Source organism: Grammomys surdaster, unplaced genomic scaffold, assembly GCF_004785775.1.
Source record: "Grammomys surdaster isolate TR1022 unplaced genomic scaffold, NIH_TR_1.0 126133, whole genome shotgun sequence".
Lineage (NCBI taxonomy): Eukaryota > Metazoa > Chordata > Mammalia > Rodentia > Muridae > Grammomys > Grammomys surdaster.
The window spans coordinates 5114767-5126439 of record NW_021620941.1 but is presented as its reverse complement, the minus strand read 5'-3'; the positions used below and the strand labels follow the sequence as shown (position 1 = coordinate 5126439).

Genomic DNA, 11673 nt, shown 5'->3' with positions numbered 1-11673 from the left:
TAGCTGTGGAGATGGAAAGTCTATAGGGTACATTTTAGAATATATGACTGATGAGTGGAAATTGAAAAGAGGACTCTGTTTTGAAGCTTAACCTGCTTGTGTTGTAATGTTTACTCTCTGCCAGGAGTGAGGTAGAACTTACTGAGTCCACCTCTCCTGGTTTCTAGGCTGGAGCAGTACATGTCAGGAAAGCCCCTGCTGGATGTTTCTAGCCAAAAATGATGTGTAGTGTGACGATGGAGTTGTGTTCACCTCTGAGGAGTAACTGCCTGTTTAACTTTGTCCAGAAGCAGTTCAGTCCTAAGAGTTGTTGGTGAACGATTATATGAGGAACTGAGGGCCAGTTGCAGATTTAGCTACTTGACTCTAAATGTTACTGTAAAACAAAACAAGGTCTCAAAGGTCATTTTTTTAAAAAGTATAAAATAGCCTTTTTACACTAGGTTCCCCCCCCCCCCCATAAATTTGGGTTTAGGAGTAGGCATTTTTAACTCATGAAAGATCTTAAAGATACTTCTGGGTTTGATTTGAGGCTTTGGAAGACTAGTACATGTGACATATAAAAACCAACAGGAAGAGTGCTTATGCTCATTCCCAGAGATTGAGAGAAATGTAGGTCAGATGATCTCATTGTGAATTAGGTGCTACCAGTAAGATCTAGCAGCACATGAACAGTATCAGGGCCACAGGTGACAGCTGAACATGAAAGGTGTCTATTTCAACTGAGGAATAGTATTTTTAGCCTTTAGAAGTTCAGTTAACAAATATAACCAAATGTGGTGAATGGCTGCTGAGTTGGACAGGGCAGTTGTAGACAACTTGATAAAACCTCACAAACTGATCCTTAGGTTTTCACTTGGGATTCTGTTCTGCTTTTCCTTTAGTCCACTTTGGAACATTTTGTGTGTGTAGTGGCTTGTTAGCATGTTCTTTATTTCTTAGTTTCTTTCTTTTTTTTTTGCTTTGTGTAGGTGGCACAGGAATGGCTGAACTCTCCAAATAAAGAGAATTTCTATCAGTTGCATTTACGAAAATTTCCAGCCGACTATAAAAAATACTGGGAGTTTCTGAGTAAGTTCATATGCAACTTGAATATGTGATGTGATGACTGGAAGTTGTTACTTGAGAGATGCCAGAGACTGGTAAGGTAGCCCAGTGGGACAAGCACTTCGAGCTTCCATCAGTATATAGACAGCAGCTAGTGATCAGATGAATACAGCCATGTAAACTCATCTCTCTTAGCTCTTGTTACAATGTGACAGTAAGGCAGAAACATTACTTGAGATAAAAAGAACAAATGGTCAGAAGTTCAGTTAACAGGTTCTATAATTTTAGTGCATGTGTATGTGATATGTAGAGAAAATATGAACAGATAAAAAGTAAACTTTTCATGTACATGTGGCTTTTTTTTTTCTTTTGTTTTTGTTTTGTTTTGTTTTGTTTTTTGGAGACAGAATCTTTCTGTGTGTGTCTCTCTGGCTGGCCTGGAACTCAATTGTGGACCAGGCTGCCCTCACAAAGAGCTGCTTGTCTCTGCCTCCTGAATGCTGAGATTCAAGGGACACTGCACACAATACACCTGACTTTTGCACTATTAAATCAGCAAAGAGTGACAAAGAAGTAAAATACAATAGAAATAAGTGACTCTGTTTTTTTATTATTTTTATTTTTTATTTGTTTTTTTAGTTTTTCCAAGACAGGGTTTCTCTGTGTAGCCCTGGCTGTCCTGGAACTCACTCTGTAGACCAGGCTAGCTTCGAACTCTCGAACTCAGAAATCCGCCTGCCTCTGCCTCCCAAGTGCTGGGATTAAAGGCGTGAGCCACCACCGCCCGGCTAAGTGACTCTTATATACCAAGTCTATAATATATCCATAGAGATCCTAGTACATTTATGGTAGAGCTGGCTCTGTAGTTCTCAAATTCTTGTAGGTTGTGAGTAAAGTAAACACTGGTATTGTTAGGAAGCAGCTCTCATGGGAAGAGGGTTTGTAGAGTAGCTTAGGTGATGAACCCTGGCATTTGGGTTAGAACTAACTTTTCACGTTCAAATTTTAGAGTTTAAAAGACGTAAAACTTAGAGTCCACATAGAGTTTTTCAGCAAGCTTTCTCACATGTTAACATCTCACGGTGATGAGAGCAGGGCTTAGCATTACTGTAGTACAGAGTATGAGAGAGACTGCATTCATATCATAGCTGTGGTCCCAGTGATGTTTGGTTTCTATCCTGGGATCCAGTCTAAAGACCAAACATATGTAGTTGTGCTGTCTTCTGAGTCCCCAGTGGTCTAAAGTAATTCATTCCTTCCTCAGCCTGTCTTCACTGCATGGTTTTGATGCCTAAAGAGGACTGTCTAGTTTGTAGAACACACTCTTTGTTTCCTAGACATTTTCTTAGATGTGATGTTTTATGCATTTGGTAAAAATAGAACAGAGGAATAGCTTTTCGTGGTGGCAACTGACTGATCACTTGATTGCTGAGTATCTTCTGTGAAGTTACTGTTTTCCACAATCTGTGTCGTGCCCCTTTTTTTCTTCCCTGTTTTTGTTTTGTCTATAATTTGTTTTGGGTTTCTGGGATTAGAACCTAGGACCTTTGTATTCTACCTCTGAGCTATATTATAACACAGTTGAAAATTTTTTGTTAGATAATTTTCACAACCCCAACTGTGGCTAGGTTTATTCAGTGTTTTTCTCATGCGCATGTGCGCACAAGCACCTATGGTCTCATTGTCCTGGATCTCTCCAATTAGGCTAGACTGGCAGGCCAGTGAGCCAGAGGGATCTCCATCGTGTGCTTAACCATACTGTATTATTATAAGCATGTATCACCATGACCAGTCCTTTAAAAAAAAAAATGAAGAAAAGTTGCATGGGTATGCTTGTGGAAGGCAGAAGAGGTTGTTGGACTGCTAGGACTAGAGTTACAGATGGTTATTAACTATCGTGTGAGTATTGGGAGTTGAATGCAGGTTCTATAGAAGAGCAGCCATCCATTGCCCCACCTGCAACATGCCCAGCCTCTCTATGTGGGTTCTAGGTCTGAAACTCAGGTCCTTGGTGGTTGTGAGATAAGCACTTTACTGACTGAGCTACCTTCCCAGTCCCTTGCGTGGTATTTTAAAGTTACTTTTTCTAGGAGTTGAGCTCCCTCACTGAAGAGGGGCTTCACCCCTCCCTCCCTTGAAACGTTTACTTAAGCTTCTTTAGTTACCCCACTCGGTTTTGTTCCTGTGAGGCATGGGCAGGGTGGTGGGGCACGCCTTTAATCCCACTGCTCAGGAGACACAGGCAGAAAAGTAGCCTGGTCTACAGAGTGAGTTCCAGGACAGTCAAAGAAACCTTATATTAAAAACAAACAAACAAAAAATAAACCCAGTAAAAGTCAGGCCTGAAGGCACATGTTATAATCCTAGCACTTGAGAGGCTAAGGTAAGAGGGTCAGGGGGAAGAAGAGATACTCAGTTAAAAAGTACTTGTTGCTTTTGAAGAAGACCCAGATTCTATTTCTAGTACCCATGTGGTAGCTCACAACCATCCATAACTCCATTCCTAGGATCCAATAGGGATGTAGGTGGTGCATATACATACATCATGCAGGCCAAACATTTGAATACATAAAATGTTGGAGTTCAGGAATTGCCATAAACCATACAGTGATCTCAGTTAAGCAAAAATAGTTTATTGAACACACACCCCAAGACAGATCTATCAGGACTCAGGATCCCAATTGTGGTACTAGTCTATTCTTAGGGCAAGCTTTTTATGGGAAAAACCAAGTTCAGAGGTTCAGAAGGCAAGGGTGGAGGCAGTACCACATTTTGGCTAACTAGACAAAGTAGTATCAGCTGTCTTTTAAGCTGATTGAGGTAAGAAGGGTGGTGGATGGGTGGTGAACAGAGGAGTGTCAAAGCATTGAGATGACAGCATAAGTAATATAACCATAATGTTAGGACCTTTTAGGAGAAGTTTTCAATGTCCGCTACGGATAATTACTTCTGGGAAGTGGAATCTGAGAACCTGAACTTAATTTTACTTTATAAGCAAAATGGAGATTGAATAAAAAATGGCTACAAGTATGTTAAAAGGAACAGACCTCAACATAAAGTAGCTCTAAAAATGATGAGAGTTTAGGGTTAGCCAGACTATATGACCGTCGCAACTAATAAAAACTAGAGTGTCTGTTACTTTTCAGTATTCTGCTTTGTAGAAGTTTCCTTTTGGGCTGGTGAGATGGCTCAGCCGTTAAGAGCACTGACTGCTCTTCTTGAGGTCATGAGTTCAAATCCCAGCAACCACATGGTGGCTCACAACCATCTGCAATGAGATCTGATGTCCTCATATGGGTGTCTGGAGACAGCTACAGTGTACTTACATATAATAAATACATACATACATACATACATACATACATACATACATACATAAAGGTGTGTACCCCCACTGCAGGGCTGAGCATGTCAACATTAAAAAAAAAAAGAAGTTTCCTTTTAACTTACATTTGAAATGATTATATTCACTCTTACTCTCTTCCCTCCAGGCCCCCAAAGAACCCTATATTACAACCCTCCTTCATATCTCCTTTTTGTATATTTTTTTTATATTTTGCATATTTTTGTATATTGTTTTCTTTTCAAGGCAGGGTTTCTCTGTAGCCCTGGCTATCCTAGAACTCACTTTGTAGATCTGACTGGCCTCTCAATTCTTGCCTCCACCTTCCAAGAGCTGGGATTAAAGGCTTCCATCACCACCACCCACCTTGTTTTTTAAACCTTATAGAATCCTATAATGAATAAACAATTACAATTGGATTTTTGAAAGTGAGTTAAATGTCTTTGTAAACTGTCATGTGGGTGTTGGGAAATGAACTCAGGTCTTCTAGAAGAGGCCAGTGTGTGTTACTTTGTTCTTTTGGGGGGGGGAGGGTGAGGGTAGAGTGAAGTTTGAGACTGGGTTTCTCTGCATATCCCCTGGCTGTCCTGGAATTCTGTAAACCAGGCTGGCTAGGACTCAGGAGATCTGCCTGAGATTAAAGGTGCACAACCACCACCCAGCTGATTTCCTTTAAAACCCACTGAGCCCAGTTGGTGCTACCTTTCTGTGCCTGAATGTAGGGTCATCCACTGGAATCTGTGGAGTGGAATCTTAACAAGTGTCCATCCTCCTAAAGAAAAGCGAATTGCCAGTAACTCCTCAGCTAGTAGTGGGACCTGTGGAGCACTTCTGCTTTCCATGCTGGACTTTTGAACCGTCTTGATCCTGGGCAGGTCATGCATATGCGAGCACAGCTACCACTGTTAGAGGCTGCATCAGATTTTTAAATTTTTATTGGCTTAGGTCACCCTTCTAATATGTAGAGAGAATTCATCAGGACTTTATACTTTGGAACTTAGTACAAAGGTTTAATTTCTTGTAAATTGATCTTGAAATCTGTAAGAGTTGCATAACTGGCAATTTTTGTTTCGTAGTTTACTTGGAGGAATCTGAACTAATTAAACAGCTTCATCCAAAGGAAAATGATCTGGTGTTTTTGATTCCTGAGAAGAAATATATGGACAGGCATGGCATGCAAGATCGTAGTCATTATTACTGTGGCTATGTTCATAAGTTTCGCCGTACTTCAGTCAGTAAGTAAAGAAGGGGTCAACAAGATGATCTCATTTGCTGTACATTGTGCTTTCTTAGTCCCATAAATGCCTGGTTGATCACTTTCCGTTTAGAATTTTCTATTTTCCCACCTAAGATCCTGCGTTTACTGCTTACTATTTAAAAGCTTTGTTTTTAATTATGTGTATGTAGGTATGTGCATACAAGTGCAGGTGCCTGCTGAGGCCAGCTATGCTGGGTCCCCTTGGAGCTGAAGTTACAGGCAGTTAGGTAGGAGCTGTCCAGCATCATGGGTACAGGCAAACCCAACTCAGGTTCTCTGGAAACAGCAGTATTTTATGTTCTTAACCACTGAACCATCTCTCCAGCCTCAAACCTTTTTTTTTTTTTTTCTATGGAGGGGGTGCCCTGCGATTTGAGATAGAGTTTAACTATATGGCCCTGGCTGTCCTGGCACTCACTGTGTGGAGTAGGCTGGCCTTGAACTCAGTGAGTGATCTACCTGCTTCTTCCTCTCTAGTGCTGGAGTTACAGGTCTACTCTACTACCACCTGACGTTGTTTTAATGCCCTCTTCTGATGCATTCTTCCATCTGTCATTTTTGTGTATCACTTTCAAGTCATCTGTTTAATAACTTAAATCACATTCCAACCTTGGCTTTCTGACTAATTACTAATGAGAAGAACAATTTATTATTATAAGACAGCCTAAGCTTGGAAATTTACTATTTCCATCACTTTTAGCCATTTTATTGTAGGGATTTCTTCCCCAGAGCTTGAACTTAAGAACATCTGCCGAGAAATGTGTCTTATTCTTCTGTATGTTTTAGTGTTCTCCAGAGGTGGTCAGAATTAATTCTTTGTAACTAAGGGAAGCTGTGGCTTGGAAATATAAAGTAGCCAAGGTTGTTGCTAACATCAATTTGCAGGACAGAATTGAGTCTTTTTTTTTTTTTTTTTAAGTCAGGCCTTTCTATGTTGCTCAGTTGTTTTTGGGCTAGTGGGTTCAAATAATTCTCCTGCCTTAACCTCCCAAGAAGCTGCTATTACATGTTGTGTCACTAGACATGGTTCCAACCCTATTTGCAGTTTACTGTGAAGTCCAAGTTCTTTTTATCAGTCTGCTTTTTGACAGTTGAAACACTGTCATCTGTTTAATAACTTAAATCACATTCCAACCTTGGCTTTCTGACTAATTACTAATGAGAAGAACAATTTATTATTATAAGACAGCCTAAGCTTGGAAATTTACTATTTCCATCACTTTTAGCCATTTTATTGTAGGGATTTCTTCCCCAGATTTCTAACTTGGGTGAAAAGATGATTTCCTGATTCTTCATCCTTACTTCATTATGTCTTCAAAGTAGCATTGATTCTCCTGAGACTGTAACACCATGGTGCATTTTATCTGATGCAAAAGATTTACAGCAGGATGTAGCTGAATTTTTGTTTCTTGGCTCTTGAAAGTGATTGCATTTGCTGATTTATAATTATCTAATTTCCAAGTTCTTTTTCTGAACTCCTTATAGATCAAAACTTTTGAACCTCTGTCTGAAAAGTTATAATTTAAACCTTTGTGGTCATCTCTTGTCCTTTGCGTCTTTCATAACAGCATCTAATTCATTGCAAGTTGACTGGTTGTTTCTGTGCATTGCATCCTATATCCAACCATCATCTTTACACTTTCTCCATAGCACTTTATTCTTTTTGTTTGTATGTTTTAAGTTAGGGTTTCTCTGTGTAGCTTCGGCTTTCCTGAAACTCAGAGATGTGCCTGCCTCTGCCTCCTAAGTGTTGGGATTAAAGACATTCACCCCTATGCCCAGTGTCTGGCTTTTTTTTCCCCTCGGGTTTGCAGTAGGAATTGATTTAAAAAAAAAAAATGTGTAAGGCAAAGTTTTACAGAGATACCTATATGACTTTGTTCCTAACTGGGTAGCATTCTGAGTCATTGCTGTGTTACCCAGAACTCTACAAAAACACACACCCCATTTTGCTCTTTGGATCTTGTAATGCATGGCTTCTGACTTTCCCTGTCACCTCTGCCAGCTCTGCCTCACTATATCTGAAATACCTCCCAGCACAGTTCTATGCCTCTGTCTTTGTGCTTGTTGAATCTGCTTGGTTTGCACTCTTTCCTCCTTAAAGGGCACAGCTTTCACATCTACTCAGTACCGTCTTGTCAGGAAGATACCAGCCTGTCCGCCTCTGTGCCCCCATTCCTTCCTCATCCTGTCTGTTTCTCCAAAGCACTCATTACTTTCTGACATACTTATTTGGTACCTTCCTCTGGAGGACAGGAACATGGTTGTTTGTTTGGACTTTCAAGACAGGGTTTCTCTGTGTTCTTTGGCTGTCTTGGAACTAGCTCTGTAGACCAGGCTGGCCTTAAACTCAGAGATTGGGGGTTTTTTGTTTTGTTTTTGTTTTTGTTTTGTACAGTGAAAACTACAGGTTTACTTCATTTGTGACAGTTCCACACAGTTCTCCACTAGTCATTCAAGTATAAAAATCACTCCACAAAACCTGAAACCAACTCCTGAACAGTGGGGAAAAACAATCAGAATAATTCTACGTTTTACTAAATACAAGTGACTTAACGCATCGTGTAAAATACAAATATTAAATACTTTGGACTAATCTTTTTCACTGGGTAATGTTACACTGATGCTTGCTTTTCTCCTCTTTGATTATAGTGCGCAGTGGGAAAGCTGAGTGTTCCTTATGCATCCAGACACAAGATAACTTGCCAGCCAGTGTAAAAGAACTTACAAAATGTATTGTAATCAGTTCTCTGGTAACTACACAGAGGAAATTGAAAGCCATGTCTCTGTTGAGTAGTCGGAACCAGTTGGCCAGAGCTGTTCTAAATCCAAACCCCATGGACTTCTGTACCAAAGACCTACTAACTACAACTTCTGAAAGAATTGTGAGTGCTGATTTGAATGAAGCCAGGAAAGTAAGGGAACTTTGTGTTAGGACATTTTAGCTGCTGCATGGTCCTGTATGCTTGTGCACAGCGGTGTTTGGTTCCCTTCAGTTTTGCAAGGTGGACAAGTAGATTAGCTTATGTTAGAGTAAAGATAAGAAAGTAAAGAGGGTGTGTTAAAAGAGTACCCATTCAGCTGTTCTCCAGCATCTGCTTCAGTGTTTTCTGGGTGCTCACCGTTCAGGAGTTGTTCACAGATTTTGTGGAGTGAGATTTGTATTTGAAGAGAGTTGGTGGAGAACTGTGGGATTGTTGCAAATGAAGAGATGAACCTGTAGTTTTCACTGTAAAAAATGTACAGATAATCCAGAAAATTAACAAAAAAAGCTAAAGAAAATCAGTACTTGTAACCATTGTGTCTAAGGCTTTCATGTCCATTATCTAGTCATTTTGCAGCTTTGAAGGAGTTGACATAGTTTAATGAATCAAAGAGGTTAGGAGTATGGCTATTTAAATTGAAAGACTAAATTTAGACTAGGTCTGGCCATGAAAACTGTTTTCCACCTTGTGACATTGTATTACTGTCGAAGCAGAGAATTGATTAAATGGAAAATATTGGAATAACTGAAGAATTTGTAAAAAGCATTAAAATACAATTATAAGTGGACCGATGGCCATAGATGCTAACTAGTGATTAGTATCCAATTAGGTTTTCTCTAGTTATGAAAGGTCAGTCACTTAGATACTGTTTGTTTGACATGGACTGGAAGAAAGTTGAACAAATGCTTTTCTTAACTTCTTCCATGAAAGAATTCATTACACAATCTTTTCTATAGATTGCCTACTTAAAAGACTTTAATGAAGACCAGAAGAAAGCCATAGAAACTGCATATGCCATGGTGAAGCATTCGCCATCTGTTGCCAAAATCTGTCTGATTCATGGACCACCTGGAACAGGAAAATCAAAAACTATTGTTGGTCTCTTATACCGCTTATTGACAGAGGTAGGTGTGGTACTGGTAGCCTGGACATGGTTCTGCCTGACTTGAATTAAGAGACGTGGGTATTAAAGTACCTTTGTCCTTTTACTTGTATATTTAAAAAGATATATTATTACTACTATTGTTTTTAATTTTATGTGTAAAGGTGTTTGGCTCACATGTATGTCTGTGTACAACTTGAATACAGTACTTAAAGAGACCAGAAAAAGACAAGATTTTCCTGGAACTGGAGCTGCAGACGATTGTGAGCCATGCTGTGTGTGCTGGGAAATGAACCTGAGTATTCTGGAAGAGCAGCCAGTTCTCTTGATTGCTGAGCAATCTCTCCAGCCTCTTGAATGTGTTCTTGAGCTAAATGTTGGTTGAACTGAATATTCATTAAGTAATAGCAAAATATAAGGCCTAGAGCATCCCAAGAGTTGTGATAGTAAACTTTATGGCAGAGAAGGCTTTATGTGTTGTGTATGTATTTTATGTAGGAATAAAGGTTAGGATCTTGTATGTGCTCATAAGTGCTGTGCCCGCTGCACTGCTTGCCACGGTAACTTTCATATTGTGGAAGGAATAGATGCTTTCCTTTGACCATTGTGACAGCTTATTGTTTGTCTGCTGTGTGACAAATTGTAGAGCCAGAGGAAGGGCCATTCAGATGAAAATTTCAATGCCAAAATCAAACAAAACCGAGTCCTCGTGTGTGCACCTTCCAATGCAGCGGTTGATGAACTTATGAAAAAAATTATCCTGGAATTCAAAGAAAAATGTAAAGACAAGAAGAATCCTTTGGGTATGATACTCCCTTGTTTTTGTTATTTTTCTTTTCGTTTTCTTTTTCTTAAGAATATCTGACACTGCCTTTTAGCAGTTCAGATCAGAGTCAGTTGCAAGTGATGCTCTGTAAGCATGACAGACATTTGCTTCCTGTTCCAAAAGCTTAGAGAGGGAACTGATTAGTCTGGGCACTAGTCTGTGCTGTGCAGTCTTTTTTTTTTTTTCTTTTGGTTTTTCAAGACAGGGTTTCTCTGTGTAGCCCTGGCTGTCCTGGAATTCACTCTGTAGACCAGGCTAGCCTCGAACTCAGAAATCCGCCTGCCTCTGCCTCCCAAGTGCTGGGGTTAAAGGCGTGCGCCACCACTGCCTAGCGCTGTGCAGTCTTTAGAGAACCAGATTCCTTCGGAATTGGTGCCTGACTGTATTGTGATCTCCATTCCTTAGTGTACCTCTTGGTCAGTATGAGTCTTATCATCAAGAAGGAGGAAAGGTGAAATGACAAAGGGAACAAATGAGCTATCTTCTGCGGAGGGTTCCTATATGGTGTTAGTTTCATCTCTACTTATTTCCCTTTCACTGCAAATTACATGGGACATGTCTGAAGTCTGAGAGATGACGTACATTCTTGCTTTCCTTTCATATGTACACCTAATAATATGCAGTTCGTTTCCTCTCAAACTTAATACCTGCCAGTCTATAGCCAAACTCTTTCCTTTTTTTGCCATGTATTTGTAGTGGTTGTGAGCAGAGACAGTATCCATCTATCCTTCTGTTCTAACTCTGAAGTAATAGCAACTCCTACACCCCAAAGCTGACCCTATGGTCCACTGACTGGCTCTCAAGCTCAGTTTGGTTAGCAGTGTCCAGGAGAGCTGCGTGTGTAGTCAAGATAGTCAAGAGACATAACTGCAGGTGCTGTGCTCAGTGTGCTCGTAACTGCAGTGGAGCAGCAGCGTTAGAGGGGGCGTCCCTCAGAGTAGACACCCACACTGAAGGGTGTTCAAGTGCAGGTAAAGCTAGAAAGAAACTAACAGTCTGAACTTCCGTCAGTGGTAATTATACATTTTCAACTTTTCTATCTATTGTGGTGGTACAGGCTATTTTGTTTTTTCCTGTGCCTTTGGTAAATCACAGTACTAATTTGTGAATGTCATTATTTGGCACAGTGCTTGATTGCTAATGTGTTACTTTAGCACTTCCAAGATAGTGGACATAAATGAGAACAGCCCATACCGTTTTGTTGTAAAACAGACTGTTTTCTACAGTTTGTTATTTATTATTTGTATTGACTTATTTTGTTCTTTTTTGACAAGAAGTTTTTGTGAATTGTTGGATTTTTTTTTAGTGTTTGGATCATTGCAATTTTATTTT

At 39.9% G+C, this 11673-nt stretch overlaps 1 protein-coding gene across 3 annotated transcripts in view; it reads left to right on the top strand.

Annotated features, from left to right (window-relative positions):
• Positions 1-11673, top strand: part of Setx (senataxin) — a 54092-nt gene that overhangs the window by 25364 nt on the left and 17055 nt on the right. For all 3 annotated transcript variants that reach the window (XR_003709930.1, XM_028756914.1, XM_028756913.1), the window contains exons 11-15: positions 972-1071; positions 5467-5625; positions 8301-8533; positions 9370-9537; positions 10162-10318. Coding sequence is in view for 2 of the 3 variants with exons in the window: in XM_028756914.1 (XP_028612747.1) it covers positions 972-1071; positions 5467-5625; positions 8301-8533; positions 9370-9537; positions 10162-10318 (817 nt within the window). In the remaining variant the exon portion in view is untranslated. The remainder of the gene's footprint in view (positions 1-971; positions 1072-5466; positions 5626-8300; positions 8534-9369; positions 9538-10161; positions 10319-11673) is intronic.